Raw genomic sequence first — 20,559 nt, 5'->3', positions numbered from 1 at the left:
TATCAAATTTTAAGAAATTCAATTCAGTTACAAGATACATTAAAAAATATACTACTGGTCAACCTGTGATCTCCACTCATGATCTGCAGAATGGTTGGCATGGAGGGATTCTGGTTTGGCACAACCACCTAGATCCTGTCTTGACTTATTCATCTGTAAAGCATCTGGATGGTCAGCATGGAAAGGCAGAGGGAGCATACTGGTTCCACCACACTCTCCTCTGTTGCTGCCACATAAATGTGAAGTGCATCTACAAACATGTGTCTACAGAACTGATCAAGACCACTTATAATACAGGCATCTTATTTAAAAATCTCCAACAAAAATTAAAAGTTATCTTTTGTCCTTTTCATTTCATCATGAAGAAACAATTTCTTATTTTCTTCTCTGTTCCAATAGTACATTTTCTAGTGCCTATATATAAACACTAAGAGTTCATTTAGCTACATAAGCAGGAGAATGAGAAACCCTGAGTAATTAGTGAACTGCCATATATACACTAATCACTGTATCCTTTGCACTGGTCACACCCTTTTTGTCCTCCTCTCTTTTAATACTTTCTGCTTAGTCCAGTGGGTGTCACATAGCAGATGTTGATTGGAGTGTTTTGAAAGATTTTTATTTTGAATACAGCACTGCTCTAGCATGTTATTATTATAAGGATGCTGATGACAACTAAATTCAAGGCTATTAAGGGCTTAAATGTGACATCTCAGTTCCAGGACCTTATCTTTAGAAAATACAGAGAATATTATCTACCTTTTTTTTTTTAAGTGACAGGTTATCATCTAAAATATACCATTATCAAACTGCTCTTTTCATTCTTCTATTTTAAGAAAGTACTATTGGAGCTGAAAAAAATAAAGCATAACTTCTGCAGCAATGAGCAAACTCTCATAAATCTGTAGTGTTGGTCATGCTTTCCAGCTTTCCATCCTAGTCCAAGAGTTAATTTGGGGACTGGCACAGATTTCTACTTTTAAAAGCTACTCACTGGTGTCCCTTTAACATCTCTTTACTGGAAGTGCATCCTAAATAATTACTCTGCTGATACGGGGCATCTCCAAGGGCATGTCCAGAACCAGCTTTCCATTGTGTTGCTTTAATTGGGTGTGTTCTTCTTCCTTCCACTTTTCTTTAAATTAGCAAGTAAGACTCAGAATCCTCCAGACTCAGTTCAGACTGTATTTTCTAATTAGATGATTGGAAAACTTTAATTAATAAGATGACCCCAACATAAAAATCAGGTCATATTGTTAAGCACTTATAACTTACAAATTTTAGCAAGCACTGACTTTTGCAAGTCAGCCAACTTTGTTAGTTCTCAACAATCCTTTAATTAGGCTAGACAGAAAGTAGCATGCACTAATGTGTGTCCTGGCGAAATTCCAGTGGGGGATAATTGCAATCTGGCCTACCTAAACTTCCAGTGGCTTCAATTGAATACAGTAGTCTTTCTCCATTCTGTCTCTATTTCATTCTGCATTGATGCTATTCATAAGGCATACAGATGGAAGACTCCTGCTTTTCACCCTGAGCACTGCAGATTATCTATTAATGAGCCTGTTGAAAACCTACCACATCCAGAAGAACAATATACTAAGAAATAAAGAATGTATTCTGAGTTAACCCACTCTGCTCTTCTCGCATATAGCCAGAACACCTGACGAAGTTAACACCTATGATCGGTATCATTTTCATTCCCTCTTTGCTCCCATCATACACATCCTACATTCACTACACACACACACAGACAAACACACACCTTTCCACTCACCTGGACTTTCAGTGGACCCAAGTACATCCTTGGAGAACTGTAAATAAGATAAGCCTCATCTCCATCTAGTTCTAAGTTTATAGCATTTTGTTTGTTTTGCCTCTATTATTGCTATTTTGTCTGGTTCTTTCTTAGAGAAAAAAATATGAGGTGATATATGAATTTCCTCTACACAAAATGAGGCCAGAAATGCCTGGTTCTTCCTGAGAAAGGCAATTTAAGATGCAAGATTTAATCACAAAACCATCAAGTTAAAAGGACTTTCAAGAAGTCTTGTAATTTACTCCCTTTTCTACAGGCATGCAAATTAGAGTCCACCAAAAAAGTGTTATCGAAAGAAATCAAATTGGATCAAGCAAAATTATACAGCAGATAGGATACTTTAAAAGATAAATCTCTGCGGTTTTACTATGCTTCTTTGGCAATAACTGGGCCTTCTGGTGAATTAGGATATCAAATATTAAAATTCTTACTGAACATTCTTGGGTTTGGGGATCACCTAAAAAATGTTAATAGCTTAAGATTATTTCAAACAGAAGTTCCTGGTTATGATTTGTGTGTGTGTGTGTGTGTGTGTGTGTGTGTGTGTGTGTGTTACCATAAGAAGTTTTAAAATTTGTTAGAGTCTAAAAAATAATTTTTAAATTTACAATCATATTGTTCTTAACTCTTATTCAAATATTTTATTGACTTAAAAACTCATAATTGGACCTAAAACTTCTACATTCAGAAAAACGTGTTTGCCCTGCATGTCAACAATAATTATATGCCTGAAAATTAAAATGCATTCCTATCTTAAATCTTTTTTAAGACATTTCATGAAGAAACATATACTATATGCATATTTTAACAGAATATTGCAAATGGGAGAAGACAAATTAAAAGTGTCAAATATTCATCAGCAGTTTTTACTGGCACTAAAAGAAAGGTGACATTCACTGAGTCTTAGATGAAATCCACCTGGCTCAAACTAAACTGAGTAAAACAGCCAAAAGAATACTGAAGGCTGGGTTGAGTACATAATTGACCATAAAAAGTAGCTTTCAAATAAATCTAGATTCAACATTGCATCTCCAGTCAATACTCCCACAAATGCTTATTCAGCACTCCTCTTTCCTAATGTATGTCTCAACCTACCTTCCAATCTTCTTTTACTTTCATCCTGTTTATTCCCCGTGCCTTCACACCCACTATTCATGTGCCTATTCTCCTCATTTACCACTGGCTTAGAAACCCACCAAAATAATCTAAGGAGTTTTCAAAATGGCTAGAGGGCTGGGTTGCCTCCCTGAAGATTCCATTTTCATAGGTCAAGGGGATGGAGGAAGGGGCGCTGGTGTTGACATCTTTGAAAACTCCAGATAATTCTGACACGAGCCTCAGGGTAAACAGCGTGACTCTCAAAGGTCTGCAACCGTCAGGCTCCAGTCTGGTCTTGCCCTTCACAATCTCCTCAGCTGCCCTCTGGACAAGTCAAACTCCAAGATGAAGAAGTGTCCTGTTATTTCTAAGTGATCTTTCCAGCTCCTTGCATTAGCTAAGAGGATCTCGACAAAGGTACTATTTTGCTATGTGACAAAATTTGGAGACGCTTTGGTTGTCAAAACAGGTGTATGCCACTCCAACTAGTGTATAAAGCCCAGAGATGTTGCTAAACATCCTGTAAAACACAATACAGCCCCTCCCAACAAATAATTATCATTCCAAAATGGCAGTGTTGTGAACACTGAGAAAAATGCTTCACCTGAAGCCTACCTTACTCTTTTCCATAATCACTCCATTCACGTATTCATTAAACAAACATTTCTATTCCTCCAAAACCATCCCCCCACCATCCAGTTGTCTCCAGACTTTCCCTAAACATCATTCTGTTCCAGTTACTTTCATCTGCTTACACCAAACTTCCGCAAACTCTCACCAGTATGTACATTCCCCAGAACAATCTTTTTCTCTCCTCACTGTGTTTCTCTTAGGTTCCTTACTTCCAAGCATCTTTAATAAAACCAAAATGTACAATGATGATTTTTCTAACAGCTGAGCTTCATTGCCTCCTATCCTTCTCAATAACTAGACCCTCTACCAATTAGGTGGCCAATCAAGGGCCTTGTGTCATCCAGGAAGTGTTCCTCTTCAAGACCTAGCCTTCTGTTCTTGTCTCTTACCACCGCCACCTTATCTCTCACCTCTTCCATTGTCTCACTTCTGCTGTACCCACCTCCTTACTCTCAAATGTTTGCCTGGCATTTCAATCACCAACTACCCCTTCTCATTCTGACAGCATGGTTTCCCACCCACACCTACCTGTGCTCAGACATTTTATTCTCACTGTCATCTTAGAGCTCTCACAAGCCCTGCAACTTCAATTTTCTGCTTTTTCATTCCAATTCTTAGAAATTTGGGTACTGATGGAGAAATAATTGGTTCTTTTACAAATGCTTGCCACCTAATTTCACCAGGGACTTTGAAGCAGTTTAGCAATCTTTTAATTTATTACTACTCTGCCCTCACCTTTCCCACAGGGCTTGCTCCAAACCTCAAGCGTTCACTCTCACATTGTGTTGTTTCTTATTCTACTATAGGGCACTGGGATGTGCACCTTGATGATTCACATCTACAGACACCTATAGACCCATATCCTATTCAATAAGGTCCCAAACTCCTTCCAAGGAGGTCAAGTTCATCTATGAACCAAACTGAATCAGACTCCTACCCCTTCCATTCCCTAAGTCACCTCACAATTCTTCCCTACTTGCCACTCAACTGGAACCTTCATTGTCCCACATATATTCTCTTTCATTCTCACCTTTCTACTACCATCATTTCTTCCACCTGAGATGCTCTTTTCTGCAATCTCTAGCCGTAGAAATCCTCCCTATCATATAGTAGGCCCCCATATATTGTTTGATCAACCTATGATGAGATAACTAATCCTTCCCATCAATTTCCTTTGTGTTTGATTCTCACTTCTCTTACGTTCTTACCATGCTGCCCTATATTAAGGGTATATCTACATGCAACATTTAATCTCCTTGACAGAGGTCAGTTTGGTTCTACTCCCCAACCCTACTCCTGGCTTCTCAAATTTTGCATTATACACACACACACTTGCACACTATATACACACACGTGCGTGTGTATATATGTATACCTTTACAATATATAGCTGTATATATCAAGTATATACATAGTCTCTTAAATGTTTCCTGGGTTCAAAGTAACTGAATCAAAATTGATAAGCAGAAGTTCTTCATGAAATGGCAGACAAATAAAATTAAGCATTTATACTAGGGGTTTTCATCTCAGTTTCACAGATTGAGTTCACAAGTTTTTGAAGCCCATTTTCCTGGTAAGAGAGTAGCTTTTATCAGATTCGCAAGATTCCATGCCAAACAAACTAAAAACAAACAAAAAAAGTTCAAAACTACTGCTCTAGAGATATGAAAAATAAAGACAAAATTAACTTTATTATTTATGTTCTGATTTAACAAAACGCTTGGAAGTAATGTTGCATCAAATGCATTAAACACTAGATAATATGAATTAAACTTATATGAATTAACACTTTAAAATGGGGCAAAATGACCCAGACATCCACATTTATGCCTCACCAAACTTGATCTTATTTACAGTAAGTATAAGCGTGATTTTATAGCACACAATGAATGAAATACAGTAGAACATGTTTAGCTTCTAGCATAAGTAATATGGCTTAATAAATTAATAAATGATAAAGAATAGGTTGCAATTTAAACTAATCTTAAATTATTAAAACCACTAGATACTAGATTTATGACAGAAACATGGCTTGACATTCTTCTCAGTTACATCATATCCTAATTGCCGAAGGGTAGAAACACACAATTTATTCAGCACATGTTCATTATGCTATTCGTATGTGGACATTTCATAAATCCTACTTGATGAAGCTGATTTAGTAATTACTTAATTTCCTCCCACTATTCATTCATTACTTCGTTCACTTTTAAATGATCCTGACTGCAATACAGCACTGCAGGCTAAGAACCATTCCAGGCAAATGTTTTTCAGGGTCTTCACCTCCCAACATCCAGGGCAGGGTCTGCACATCTGGCTCTTCATCCGTTGCATGTACCATTTTTATTCACATTATGAAAGATTAAGTTAAAAGATGTAGGAAATATGCAACGACCCTAGTTTGTGTGTAAAGTTTGCATCAAATCACTATATAAACTTCAAAAAAAAATTCACTGGGGTTTATTTCTCTCAGTGTAAGGGAAAAAAATATGACACGAGTTTAATGTACTTAACAGAGTGTGAGTAAAGGTAGGTACAATAACACAGTGATTATTAACACCTCTTTCTTGTGAAAAGAAAGTGAAAACCACAGGTCTCCCTTAAGGATTTTAATAAAAGAGGAATATAATTAAATGTCACCAAATATTGTTGTTGCAAGATTTATATTTATTAAACGTAAACTGAACTTACGCTATTTGCCTGATTTTTAAGGCAGCTTTTCTAAATAAAAATAAATCTATTAGAGGACGGTCTATAAAATGGTAAACTGGAAATGCATTGCCCCATATATCTAAGAGCCTGTGAAGCTTCCCAGGAACATTTTTGATAAAACCAGAAATATGTTCTTAAGAAAATTAATCTATGAATTCATTCATGATAATTCAATTTATTGTGGATTCCAATTCTTAATTGCTTGTGAACTGTTAGACATTCAGGAGTTGCACCCACCCCTCCACACCCTGTCTTGTAGGAAAATGAAGGAAGCCTTTAACTTCAGGTGCATAGAAAAGGCAAACTCATAAATGCTACTGAACAGCTATAATTTAACTACTATCTTTTGGGTGAATGAAATGGAACCACATTTTATAAAACATGGTCAAAAGTGAAACTCCATTAATTCCTGTTGATAAGGGTAAGAAACACATAATCCTATACATCGCCCCAATATTTGAGAAAATCTCAGGCTATAGGTTCACTACTCACTAAAGTTGTGAGCAACTTCTATTTAAAAAGAAAAAAGACAAAAAAAAAAAAAAGGCTCAGAGCTCTTTATATACCAACTATGTATCATCAAATCTACATTTTGAGATGAGTTTCACTCTGTTGCCCAGGCTGGAGTGAGTGGCATGATCTGGGCTCACTGCGACCTCTGCCTCCCAGGTTCAAGCAATTCTCATGTGTCAGCCTCCTGAGTAGCTGAGACTACAGGCATGTATCACCATGCCCTGCTAATTTTTGTATTTTTAGCAGAGATGACATTTTGCTGTGTTGGCCAGGCTGGTCTCGGACTCCTGACCTTAGGTGATCTACCAGTCTTGGCCTCCCAAAGTGCTAGAATTACAAGCATGAGCCACCGCACCTGGCCAAATCTACAATAGTTTCTAAAAGGCTTCAAATATGTAATTATGTAACAGTTCCCAGTAACTAGGGGTAAACATATCCACAAACCCTAATCTCCTCCCTGCACTTCAAAGCAATCAGGTAAACCCTTCATATAGCATCTCTTACAGGGTACCTTATCTCTAGCTTACAGACTAACAAGAGAGTGAGGTCAGAATCACTATGCCCACCAGGATGAATTATGATTCCCAGGAACAAGGTGCCTTCCACCACTGCAGGTGCCATAACAAAAGAAGTGCTCAACCCCAGGACAATCAGCACAGCCCTTCTCCGGGGGCCAAGACCACAGAAGGCAGCACTCCAACCCAGTATAATTTTCTCTTCTCCTTGTGGCTTGCAGAGGTTCTTTCAACTTTTGTGTCCAAGTGTTGTCAGAGACTGTAATACAAACAATACTCTGGGCGATCCACCTTGTATATCTCTTATGGCTACAAGCCTGTGTACGTTAGGATACTATGAATCCCCTACCACCGAACAGTTCACATGTAACATAGACTCCTCCATCATTTGATACACAGCTGTCAGTTAAAGGATTTGAAATATCTCCTTATTCTGTTGTGTAATTAGCATAACACTGATGCACACAAAGACTTCTGTTAAGAATAGGGTGTACCAATTTGATTCCTCCATTTCAAACTAAGACTCATTTGTTTCCAAATAATGCAACATTGTTGGGGGTTTTAAATGTGTTACTGTTTTAGAGTGTAATGCATTGATTAAAAAACAAAAGTCAGTATGAGGACTCTTCACCACTCCCCCGCCTAAGGCAAATACGTAGGCTGAGATGCTGGAAGAGCTAGCCGGGCCAGAGATGTAGGATACAGACATTGCTCCTCATCCACTGCCTTAAAACAAAAGTGCTTCTGCAAATGCCCACTCCAAGGTGTTCTGGAGTTCTAAATATCAGAAGTTCCAAAACGAATGCAACATGTCAACCTCTTTGCCATATCAGCAATTGGACTTGATTGAGTTTCAGTTAAGGGTTTTTAGTGTTTGAAACATAATTTCAAGAAACTCAAGAGAACATACATAATATAAAATAGCCAAGCATCTGAAAACAAGTTTCTGTTCATTTGTATTAATAACTTGATAATATTTTATATTCTTAAACATCTTTATGCATTATTTGTTATATATCTGTTTAATCAGTTGAGTTTCTGTACTGAATTCTTAACCTTTAAATATTGTTTAGGCAATCACTGAATATTAACTTATAGACCGCATCATTAGCCTGGAGTAATATTTCACTGAAAAGTATTGCTGAAAATGCTAGTTCCATGGAAGATTAATAGGGGATATCAGAAAAAGACATTTCTTGGTTCACTGCAAGCACTCTAAATATTTGCTGAGTTAAATGGAATTAAGCAGGAGTTTAGTGCAGGACTTCCTGTAGCTGCTAATACGCTAATATGCACTGTGACCCTTGAGGGTGGGGGTGGTGGGAGGGATAAGAGTTCTTGCTCAGTACAATGACTTGCTGAACTAGTGTCCACAGAACACAGTTTTAGAAATACTGGCCTGAAGAACAATGTTGACTTGTTTGTAAAATCCAAGTTTCATTTTAATAAATACTTAAAGGAGGTATATCAGGCACATAGCATACTATCTAGTTCAAACCACTTGTACCTAGTGTTTTAATCCTTATTTATACAGCCTCACAAAATTTATGGGTGGGTGAAGAAAAAAATGATTGTACAAAAAAAAAACTAGTTGTTCTAACCAGGGCCACTGGCCATAAACAACCCTATAACTACTCCTGGGCTCACTAAATGAACTGTTCTGAAAGGTTAAACCATTAAAACTGCAAAGATATTAACTTTAAGCACATTCTTTCCCCTAGATACTTCTATTCTATAGGGTAAATAGGTCAGGAATTATTTGCCCTATTTTTCAAACGAGGAAACAGCACCCAGAAATATAAATGTCTCAGGCAAAGTCGTAGTTATTTAGCCACCCGATACAGAAGCACTAGACCCCTTGGTATATTAAAATCCACCTTCTAACTTAGCCCAGTACTTTTTCAGCATCTCTCCCTCTCTCTCTCTTTCTCTCTCTCCTTTCTCTCTCTCCTCTCCTTCTCTCTCTCCTCTCTCTCTCTCCCTCCTCCTCTCTCCTCTCTCTCCTCTCTTCCCTCTCCTCTTCTCTCTCTCTCTCTCTCTCTCTCTCTCTCTCTCTCTCTCTCTCCCCCCAGGGCTATGCTTACCCTAATGAGTGGCTAGGCTACTAAAGAGAGGCAGGTGAAGGATCCAATTATGTTCTAGCATTACCAGACATGAGGGTGCTTGCTTTCAGATTCTTCTGTATTTCAATTCATTGCAAAGACACAAATGTGCTGAAAAGACCTTGCATTTCTCCTATTTAAACTTCTGAATAGAACTAAGCTGGAAGTCAGAAACAGGCCCTGGAGAAAAGTTTTCTTTCATATCAGTAGCAGGCCATAGGAAGAACTGAGTTAATTATCTAGTTGGATTGAAGAATTTCAAAAATAGGTTCATGTTCTCTTGTAACACCATTAGGAGAAGACACATATTATAGGCCAACAGTTCTCAAAATTTGGTGCCTGATCATCAACATCAGCATCATCTGGGAATTCCTTAGAAATACAAATTCTCTGGTCCTGGCACAGACCTCTGGAGTCAGAAACTCTAAGGGAGGACCCAAAAATCTATGTTTAAAAATCCTGCAGGAGATTCTGATGCACAGTTAGGTTCAAAACATGTTCAAGGATATTCAATACATATTTTAAATAACATATTTACTCTCTTTCTTCTCAAGTACAATAATTATGGCAAATATTATTAGTCGATGGTGGTCTGGATGAATTTAGGTTCGGGAGCATGTAAAAAAACAAACAAGCAAACAAACAAACAAAAAACAGGCAAATAACATTATTGTGCACTGGCCATTCATTAAGGAGTGGTTTTAAAAACAGCTGGATTTTTTAAAAAAATGAATGTATTTTTTCTTTCCATATAATCCATTTTAAGCATACATATCAAATTTCTAAGACCCTGTTGCATGGTTATCTGTCAAAAGTTGGCCCAAATGCATGGGAACAGCAATGGATATTGCTCTGAAGAGGGGAGGTTCCCCTTCTGCCCTTTTATTCTCTAGTCCATACACCAGCTGCTCATAGTTGTCAAACCCCAAGATTACCTAAGTCGGTCAGGTTTGGACAGTAGCCTGACATCAATCAACCCCACCCCTCTAAACCTAGGTGTTGACTAACGGGTTACTAAGGAATTAGTAGGTAGGTACTTAATTCCTTCAGTAAAACAAACATGAGAGGCTGCTATGGTTTTATTTCACATGAAAGGGATGCAGTGTGGCACAGGTTCAGAGTCAGGCTGAGATTCAGACAGACCCGGGTTTGAACCCAAGCTTCTCCACTTACTAAGAGGGTGACTTAAAAACAGAGCTTAACTTTTCAAGGTCTCCATCTCCTCCCTGGTAAAGTGAGGATATTAATATCTATTACCTACCCCTTAGGATTACCGGAGAGGATTCAGTGGAAAAAAAAAAAAAAATATTAAGCCAAGAATAAGCTTCCAATAAATAATAATAGCTTTCATTATTGTTTATTTTATAAAACTAGATTTTAAAAGCATAACAAGTTATTTAAAAATGCATGAAATGAAAAAATAATTTATTTCAAAATGCACATAAAGATCAGTTTATATGTAGCATTTCAAAGAGTTTACACAGGGATCAAGTTAGCATGTGATCCACAAGTAGTTGAAAAGGTAAAAATTGTAAGCCTTTGAAGTTACCTTATTCTTGTTTTTTTTTTTTTTTTTGAGACGGAGTCTCGCTCTGTCGCCCGGGCTGGAGTGCAGTGGCCGGATCTCAGCTCACTGCAAGCTCTGCCTCCTGGGTTTACGCCATTCTCCTGCCTCAGCCTCCCGAGTAGCTGGGACTACAGGCGCCCACCACCTCGCCCGGCTAGTTTTTTTGTATTTTTAGTAGAGACGGGGTTTCACCATGTTAGCCAGGATAGTCTCGATCTCCTGACCTCGTGATCCGCCCGTCTCGGCCTCCCAAAGTGCTGGGATTACAGGCTTGAGCCACCGCGCCAGGCCGAAGTTACCTTATTCTTATTCCAGGTTGGAAAAACAGAAAGAGTCTATATCCTGCATAAGACTAAATCTTAGAATATTCCTATAAGCTAGACTCAGTGCCTGTTTTATAATTTAAGGAAAGAAAAAGAAAAATACTTATTTCAGGAAGATGAAGCTAGTAATTTCTTTATATATTGAGCATTTTATATCTAAACATAACTGAAATATTTTTTAACAAAAAAAAAGCATAACAAATTTATTACATGCACACATGTGCACAGGAGTATTACAAAGTATGAACTGAAATACTAAAAGAAGAGAAAACTAAGTCATAAATTTCATTTCTACCATAATCTGGAGAAAGAAAATGATATATAATTTTATCTTGTTCCTTCATAATTTTTAAATATGTTTTAATATCTTGGGGATGCTAAGAACAAAGGCTTCATATAATTTTATTTCCATCCTATAGAAATTAGGAGTAAGTAGAGCACTTATTCTATCATTGTTACGAAAAAAAGCAGCCCTACATACATTGTATCTTGATGGCTTATGTATGTTATTGTATTGAAAATAAAAAACAATCAAATTTCCATGAGGGGAAAAAAATAACAAAAATCAGAAGAGTTCATTATATCAGAAAAAAAAAGGAAACAAATATTTTTCCTATGTGTGTGTTTCATTTCTGACATTTGTGTGTTATTGGAAATAGCGTAATTTCCCTTAATACCAATATGAGTTTCAAAACTGCTTATGAAAAAATGATACTGCGCTGTTCGAAATTCTACCAAATAACAAAACTGAAATACAACCTTTGGAATTTTAGGCATTATTAGTGTATACAAATATTTAATGCTATTGGTGCCATAATTTTTGTATTTATATTTCCAGGATCAACATAGAAATGTTAAAATATGTTTCTGTCTCTCAGATTTTATTTCTCTCAAGCACATACATTTTAAAAATAAAAAACAAAAAATGAAGACTTCCTATTTTGTTTTTGTTTTTGTTTTTGTTTTTGTTTTTTTTTTTTGAGACGGAGTCTCGCTCTGTGGCCCGGGCTGGAGTGCAGTGGCCGGATCTCAGCTCACTGCAAGCTCCGCCTCCCGGGTTCCCGCCATTCTTCTGCCCCAGCCTCCCGAGTAGCTGGGACTACAGGCACCGCCACCTCGCCCGGCTAGTTTTTTGTATTTTTTAGTAATCCCTGACTTCCATTCTGAAATTCTTGACTGGGCAAGTAGAGAATCTGACCTCAAAGTAAAGCAGCATCGGAGGTAAAGGAAGTAGCAAAGCACATTTGCATTTCTGGGTCACCACCCACATACAGGCCCCAGGCCAGAGAAGACTCTGGCATTCTGCAGAAGAAAATGCTGCCCATCCAAGCCTTTATTTGAGAAAGCAGGGAACAGCTCCACATGGGTTGACTTTTTGAAACTTTAGCTGTATTCAAGAAAAGAAGTTGCTACCTGCTTTGTGAACGAAGAAACAGAGCTGGACACTGGAAGAAGTTTCTAGGTATCTCTTGGTATACATAAGACAGAGCAGAGTAGTGCTGAATTACAGGGAGGATAAATCAAAAACAAAACCATGTCCAACAATATTCAGGACGCATAAATAGAAAACATTTAAAAAGAAGAAAGTTATCATTTTACAACTTAGCAAACTCAACATATTTTTACATAAGTTTCTAAAGTATTGTATGGAGATTTTCAGTCATCTTCATGAATAAGTTTGGTTAACAACTTCAAGATTTTATCATCAATGGCATCTGAATCCTAAAAAGTTAAAATTCTCAGAGCCAGGAAGTTTTGTGGCAGATAAAGTTCTAAAATTCCGAAGAACTGTCAAACTTGTCAAAAGTATACTAGAAATATCATAAGATTCTACCCGCACTTTTCAAGCTACTTCATGGCAATGCTTTATTTTCTAAAAAGTAATAAAAATAGCACATGATTATGAACACTGCATGAAACCACGATCATTGAAGTATTCCATAATTATAATAAAATTGTTTTTAATTTAGTCTACACTCACGACATTTTAAGAAAAAAAAAAAAAGAAAAGTGTACCTTTGAAAATGGTTAGCAATCCTGAGGTAGAAAGTAACTGATCATTCTTAATTAAGTTTCAAATGTAATCCTTCACACAGCTGCACACACAATGTGTACTAACCTAATTGTTAGTTGCACCTGCTCCAAGTTAACAATATTTCATACAGTTCATGGCAACAGTGGCATTTTTCAAGTGTTAATCTGTGGAGTGTAAATCTAAACTTTCTTTCAATAGTTTATGACATGTTTTGCGCCACCCAGGGGTCTAATGTACAAAATAGGGGATTCTGAGTTTCTTTACTTGAAAACAAATCTGTCCTTTTAGTCTAAATTAAGTTATATTCTCTCATATGTTAACAGTATTTTTTCACACTGAGAGATATCAGAGGTTTTTTTCAACATTTATAAAAGAACTCTGATTCAATCACACAATGGGGTAAAAATGCCAAAACTTTCACAACCTGTTGAAAGTTACAAATAGTAAATAAGAAGTTAAATACTTCTTGTGCTATACCACTACAACCACCACCGCAAATGCAGCGATGATTTTTGTTACTATCTGAAATCTTCAGTTTCTGAGTATTAAGGACAGCAACGATAAAAAGAAAATTACCTTCTTGAGATTATGAGCTTAAGCTCTGGATTCTGCACATGGAGTACATCTGCTTCCAGAGATCATACTCCTTTACGTAGGAATCACCCTAAAATCTGAAGTTGACATAACCATACAACTCAAAGATTTTAATTTATGATATATATGGAGACAGTTTTTCATAAAATGGAAGTTTTGTATTGAATCTCTATGGTATTAAATTCTAGTTTCTTGTTTTATAAACGGATTTCCTGCTTTTGAGAAGAGTGTGTGTTTATCTATACTTGTAGTCTGCCAAACATTAAATTAAATGTATATTTAACTAATGTAAAGCACAGATACAGAATTCTGACAGGTAAATGTCTCTGAAGAATCCGTCTCTGTCCCTCATTTGTTAAATTGTCAAAATATCGTGTCTGGTCTCATAAAAACCTGATAAATGAGATTACCATATCCACAATACCAAAAGCCACCTCATCCTCTCCTAAGATTAGCTGCAAATTGGTGCAGATGTAAACATCCCCTTAAGTTTATTTAAAATACAAATACTTTGCTTAGAGGACAGAGATTAATGTTTCCAGAACCTTAATCAAGTCACGTAATACAGAAACGGAATAAAATTTCTAACTTAGACTCTCTTTGGCCTCAATTGATTTTAAGAAATCTAAGATTTTTCCTGTACAGTTACCAAAAAAAAAAAAAAAAAAGATGCCCAAACGTTACAAGAACACATACTAAACACTTCAGAAGTAACCAAAACTGGGTTAACTTTTATTTCAGTCAATGGTACATGAGTCATAACTTAGTCTAGAAACCTGGTTTACTTGTAAAACAATCTACTCATAATAGCGCAAAGACATGAAAAGTTTTTAAAAATCTATTGAGAGCAAAAGGAAAACATACACACCCACCTACTTTTTTAGTGCAGGGTTTTGCAACTATTAATTTGCAAAAGAATTATTTTATTTAAAATCAAACACTGTATTTCCAAAAAGCAACAATTACCAAGAATCTCTGAGGTCCTTTTAGGTGTGATCTTTTCACCCTATCAAAACAATTGGATTTTCTTTGTCCTTTGTTTTTTGTTCTGCATCTGCATTAACATGGCTGCTAATTATATTAGCCTGGTGGCACATAAAGTCTGAATGGGCAAAATCACATGATTCTTACAGAACATAAAACTCCTTAGGATTCCAATGTACACTTGCTTAGACTGTGCTTTTCTGTATTACAGAATCTAACTATTCTGTTAAAGAATCTAACTATAATTCAGAATTTCTGTTTCATAAGTGATGGTGCAACTCTCCAAGACACCACTGTATGTATGGATGCATTCATGTAGTCAAGAGCATGTGCACATACACACATGTGTGAGCACACAAAAACACAAAGGAGCCTTTAGCTTTATCATTCTACTTTGAATAGTTTCCCTACTGGTATATTTATGTTTTTCTAAAATTAAGTTCTTGAGGAGTTTGTATTCATCACACAAAATGTCATATAGATCTAGTGCCTACATTTGCCGTAAGAAAGCCCTATTATATTAAATGATTAGAAGTTAAATCACATTTTTCAAATTTTAAATTGAAAAGAGCATAAGAATGATCTACACACCCACTCATTCTCACAGTTTTATGCTTTCACACAGTGAATCAGCAAACGTATTCTTTTCTGAATAATACATATTAAAAAAGGATGTTTTGAAAACCTTTATACATTTTGGCAGACTTGGCCTAATGGGTTGTTTAACAAAGTAAACTCCCTCATTGTTCTGGTTAGCTTTATTATTAAGAGTAAAAACCCTTTATTGCAAAACTTATATGAATCTGTGGTACAGAAAAATAAACTGGTTTACACATCATTGAGAAACTACTACATTCTGAAAATTATATTTATAGTTCCATCTTCTTTTTCTTACAACCAAGTGCATAAGTGCATAAATCACAGATCAAAATAGACACCATCAGATAACTTTCATAGGAAAGAAAAACATCCTAAGACAACACACAACAAAAAGCACTGTTTCAGCTAAACATTAAACAAAGCAGCAATAGCTAACACTCACGGGCTTCACGACAACTGATAAGCAAGAACACTTAAGGAATTCCTCTGTCAGTTTCAATGGCAAATCCTTGCTCTTTTGAACACTTTACTGATTGGACACTCAAACATCTTCTGCCTTGTAGTCACCTCAACCTTTATGAAACAATTTTGAAAATGTAGATGACTATTCCAGTTAAATTATACTTTCTAAGGAAATCTACTTAACGACAAGTGTGAACAAGTAGCTCCTACCTCAAATTAACCACTTAGAGTGGTACATTTTTCACCTCTCAACTCTACTCAGACCCTCCTTCCATTACCCTTAGGGAATTGAAATTCAGAGACATGACGTTTTCCACTATTGGTTCCTTGCCTCTTTGCAACTGTACAACATTCTTCAAAAAGTACATACAATTCCCCCGCCCTATAGGATCAGACAACAGTATCTATTTCAGGAGCAATAATATGCAAAATGTAAGACAGAATATTTTTTCTTGGAATTGTCTGTTAATTGTGATTTAAAGGTACTGGTTCTGTCTATGACAATGGTGTTGCTGAGTTCATCTAAGTATTTTTGTTCAATCTGCGTACTTTAAAAACTCAATGTGGCTTCTAAATTAGACTGTTGTAAGGATACAATCTGCCCTGAATAGTGGTTTTTTAGAGCATTATACTTAAAGACAACATTTTCCTAAAAAATATGTCTATGAATAAACAAAGATACTGCAAAATTAGTATAGAGAAAAGTCCAAAATTCCATATTTCTCTGTTTAACACCTGTACAGTAAATTGTAGGTGACAATCACGTTGTTACATGAATAGGAATGCAAAGCATAAAGAACAAGAGCTACACCTTGCTTTGCCTAAAGAAATTAAAGACAAGTTTAACCCGCACCTGCCAAACTGTCTTAAGAGGGACACAAATAGGTGGGAGCGGAAAGGCTCACCTCTCCTGTACCCCAGAGTGCGTCTCCCTGAAATCATCTTAAATATAGGCAATATATCTGTCACCTTCTCTTTTATTTTTTTCTTCCATTCTAGTCAATGGCAGACCCTTTACTGCACTCCCGTGCCCATTATCTCCAAGACACATTACAGAATAAGGGGACCCAAGTGTCACTTACCAGTTGCATGCCACAGATAAAGATAAGCGTGCACCTGCCACTGCAATAACCCATGGTTTCCGAGACCCCTGCCACAGCCAGACTGTCCCACGTCGGCCACCGTCGAGCCCCCACTTTATCCAATCAGATCGCGGGGAAGGAGAGGCAAACCTGCGGAGGGCTCGGGGGCTCCGGGCTGCTGCTGCCAGCGTCCTGGGAAGTGACAGGCATTAGGACCTGCTGGTGCGGCGGCAGCGGCAGCTCCAGCCGCGCCCGCCACACATACCTTCACTCGCTCGGTGCACACGCCGCGCCGCAGGCAGTGCCGCCTGCGGAGACGCGCCCGGGGCCCGCAGGGGCAGCAGCGGCAGCCTGGCAGCGCCGCCGCGCCCTCGGGCATCTGGCCCCCGAAGTTTCGCCCCCGCCGCTCCCCGCGCCGCTCGCCTCACGCCCCCCAGCGCGGCCGCCGCCCGACGCGCGCTCGCCCTGCGCTCTCCGCGCGCCGGCTCCGGGGGCGGCAGAAGCGCGCGCGGGCCGCTGCCCGCCTCTCTGCGCAGCCCGCGGCTCTCTGCGCCCTGCGTTGAGGGGCTCCGCGGGCGGGGGTGGGGCTGGGAGCGGGGCGCGGGCCGAGCGGAGGCGTCCGGGCTGCGCGATCCCCAGCGGCTGCTGCAGCGGCTGCTGCGCGCAGTGATGCGGGTCCGCGCCGCGTCCCGGCAGCGGCGCTGCCCCTCCCTTCGCCCAGATGTGTGAATCCTCCTCCTCCAACAAATCCTTCAACCTGCTCCCCGCCGCCCCCTCCCAGGGGGCCAACTTTGAGGACTGCCGGGGCTGCCGCCCAGGCGGCCGCTGGTGGCGGTGTCTAGGCGGAAAGGAGCGGCGCGAAAGCGGCGGCGGCGGGGACCGGGGCCTCTGGGCGAGGAGTCCGGGCGGCATGACCGCGGTGTCCTGAGCTGGATTCGGTCCTGCTCCCGGAGCCAGAGCCGGAGCCGAGCCGCGGCACTTTGCGGGAGCGAACCGAGTGTGTGTGCGCGCGGGCGCTCGGGGGAGAAGGGACGAAGAGGAGGGTTAGGGAAGGAGGCTGGGGTCATAGAACAAGGGTGCAGCTGAGGCATCCACAGCGGCAGGAAAGACCGAGTGGCGGAAGGGCCAGAGGTGGCGAGGAGAAGGGGCGCGGCGGCCCCAGACGCACCGCCCAGCATCCGGCTGCCCTGTGCTCCCTAGAATCTGAAGGGCTGGAGCGCGGAGAGCTACGGAGTCGACCCTGCTTGGGGAAGGGGACCGAGTTGCTGCTGGAGTTGGGAAAATTTAGCAACCGGAGCGAATAGGGATGCAATGAGTTGCTGTTGCTGCTGATGTTGAAGCATCAAACTGTTGTTTGTTTTCACTTAAAATATTGAAGAGTCGGAGACCAGTTTAACACTCAGTTACTTCAGCCTCACAGACCGTCCCGGCTGGGTGTGGATTCCTAGTGGAGAGGCTCCAGCCTTCGCTGAGCACCCGCCTGAAGCTGTGAAGCGGCTGCTACCTGCGGAGCCAGGCTTCGGAGCCCGCTGCTGCCACCTGCGGGCGGAAAGCTGAAGGGCACAATATGCTGTCCCAAGTGGCTGCCCCTGGGGCATGGGTATTTAGGACCAAGTTTCCATTTTAGCCCGGGCAGCTAATGAAAACTAACTTTTCCAGGAAGTGAAGATGATTTGTTGAGATCCACTGAGGAAATGACTCATTGGGGTGAAGTGTCGCGATTGATAAGAGGGTGGTTTAGGGAGCTAAATAGCAACCAACTCCCTAGCACCCTTCTTAAGAGATTAAGATGACAAAACCACATCAAGCAGAGAGCTTTCTGTAGCAAATGGAACTTGGCGCCTAGTGAGAAAAATGGCATTTGTACAGGATAAAGTTATGCTGGGAACCACAAATAAGGATCCCGAATGATTGCTTCCTTTGAATAAACATTATGATGTATCAGAATGACTAAATACAAATACATTGAATAGGGCAGAGAGACTTTATTCTCCAGAAGCCTGGCACTGAATTTTCAGAAACGATTTGTCAGTCCTAGAGGGCCAAAAAGGGATTAACTGTTAAATTTATGGAGCACAGATATTTTATTGCTATAATGAGAATGTCTGCTTTTAATCGCCCCATTTGTAAAGGGGCTTTTCTTCTGAAAAGTGCCTTTCAATGTTTAATAAAATTCCCAAGAGCCCAATATGTGCTTTTAGGCACTGCAAAGTCTCGAAGGTAATAGTTCCACAACCTTTGGTAGAACAGAAGCCAGAGTTATCCAGTGGAAAATGTTTCTCTTAGTTGTTCTTATTGTCTTTATACCCGTTAGCTGTCCTGTGCCTGATAGGGTTATAGGTATTTTGCATTGCCAGACAGAAAGCTGTAAGTTAATTGACTATTCAAGAAGCTGCTGCCATATTGTCAAAAGCATTCTATTACCTCCTTGAATTTATCATAGGAACAACACAATTATATGGATCCCTCCATAATCCTACAGAGGTTTCCCCGCAACCAGCAATAGCCTGAGTAATCTTTAGGTTGTATAGGAAAGCAGAATGCTATCTGTAGCTGACTCCGGCAGTGCCCCACCATAGTTCTTGGACTATGCCCTTTCAGTCCATGCTTGCCTTTTTGTAATCACTTGGGACAGTCTGTTTGCTAGCCATTGGAGGTGTTTGGTTGAACAATAAGGTTCCGGCCCTAAGAGCTGCCCTCACCCAATAATGGATGGGAATTGGTGGATAAATACCCCAGCTTCTTCAATCCACATATGGGAAACCCTCAGACATGTTCTAGTCTACACCATTAAGGTCCCCACCAGGATTGAGCCCTAGGTGCCCACAGGAGTAACTTGCTCATGCATGCGCTCTGAATTGGCTTCCTTGCCTTCCGTGCCCCATCTCCCTACTTTTATACCGCTGCTTCCTGGGATCACCTCTGAAATAAACCACTCAAATCCTTGTGTCAGAGCCTGTCTCTTGAGAATTCCAACCTAAGGCAGTCTCCAAGGGCTTTTATACCTCATCTGACGTCACTGGCACAGTATTCTCAGAAGTGTGAACTACAAACAATGTTGAGACTTTACTATGTACAACTACTGCCTTATGTACTAAACCTACATCGTCTCATTCATTTCTCAAAGGAAATACGTGAGTTGATACAATGTGCATTCTAAAGATATACAAACTCAGAGAGAAATCAAATATTTTTATCAGGGGTGCACATGTTCTTAGCGGCAGAATTAGAATTTGAAGGGCATGATTATAAGACACCAAAATTCGCTTTTCGAACTACTGTACCACACTCCTTTATTTCAATATACTTCCCTGTCATTCTTTTAGAATTACATACAAAAGTGATTACAAAAATATTTAGAAGAATAATCACATATTTTATCTCTAAACTAAATTGGCATCACATGGTTTATATACAGTACAGGCAATGCCTGACTAACGAAAGGGCACCCTAGTTACGGATGCAATTCTATAACTTAATGTGGCTATGCACTTCCTATTCTGTTTTCTATTATTCCTGG

The 20,559-nt window shown here is 39.4% G+C and overlaps 1 protein-coding gene across 4 annotated transcripts in view; it reads right to left on the bottom strand.

The window, feature by feature from the left end:
• Nucleotides 1–17,439, bottom strand: part of NKAIN2 (sodium/potassium transporting ATPase interacting 2) — a 1,056,178-nt gene extending 1,038,739 nt beyond the window's left edge. For 3 of the 4 annotated variants that reach the window (XM_030929551.1, XM_030929553.1, XM_030929552.1), the window contains exon 1: nt 17,040–17,439. Coding sequence is in view for 2 of the 4 variants with exons in the window: in XM_030929552.1 (XP_030785412.1) it covers nt 17,040–17,093 (54 nt within the window). In the remaining 2 variants the exon portion in view is untranslated. The remainder of the gene's footprint in view (nt 1–17,039) is intronic. The other variant, XM_030929550.1, reaches the window with a different exon arrangement.
• Between the last annotated feature and the right edge of the window lie 3,120 nt (nt 17,440–20,559).

This window comes from Rhinopithecus roxellana, chromosome 4 (genome assembly GCF_007565055.1).
Source record: "Rhinopithecus roxellana isolate Shanxi Qingling chromosome 4, ASM756505v1, whole genome shotgun sequence".
In the NCBI taxonomy this organism is placed as follows: domain Eukaryota; kingdom Metazoa; phylum Chordata; class Mammalia; order Primates; family Cercopithecidae; genus Rhinopithecus; species Rhinopithecus roxellana.
This window is presented reverse-complemented; position numbering and strand designations above follow the sequence as displayed.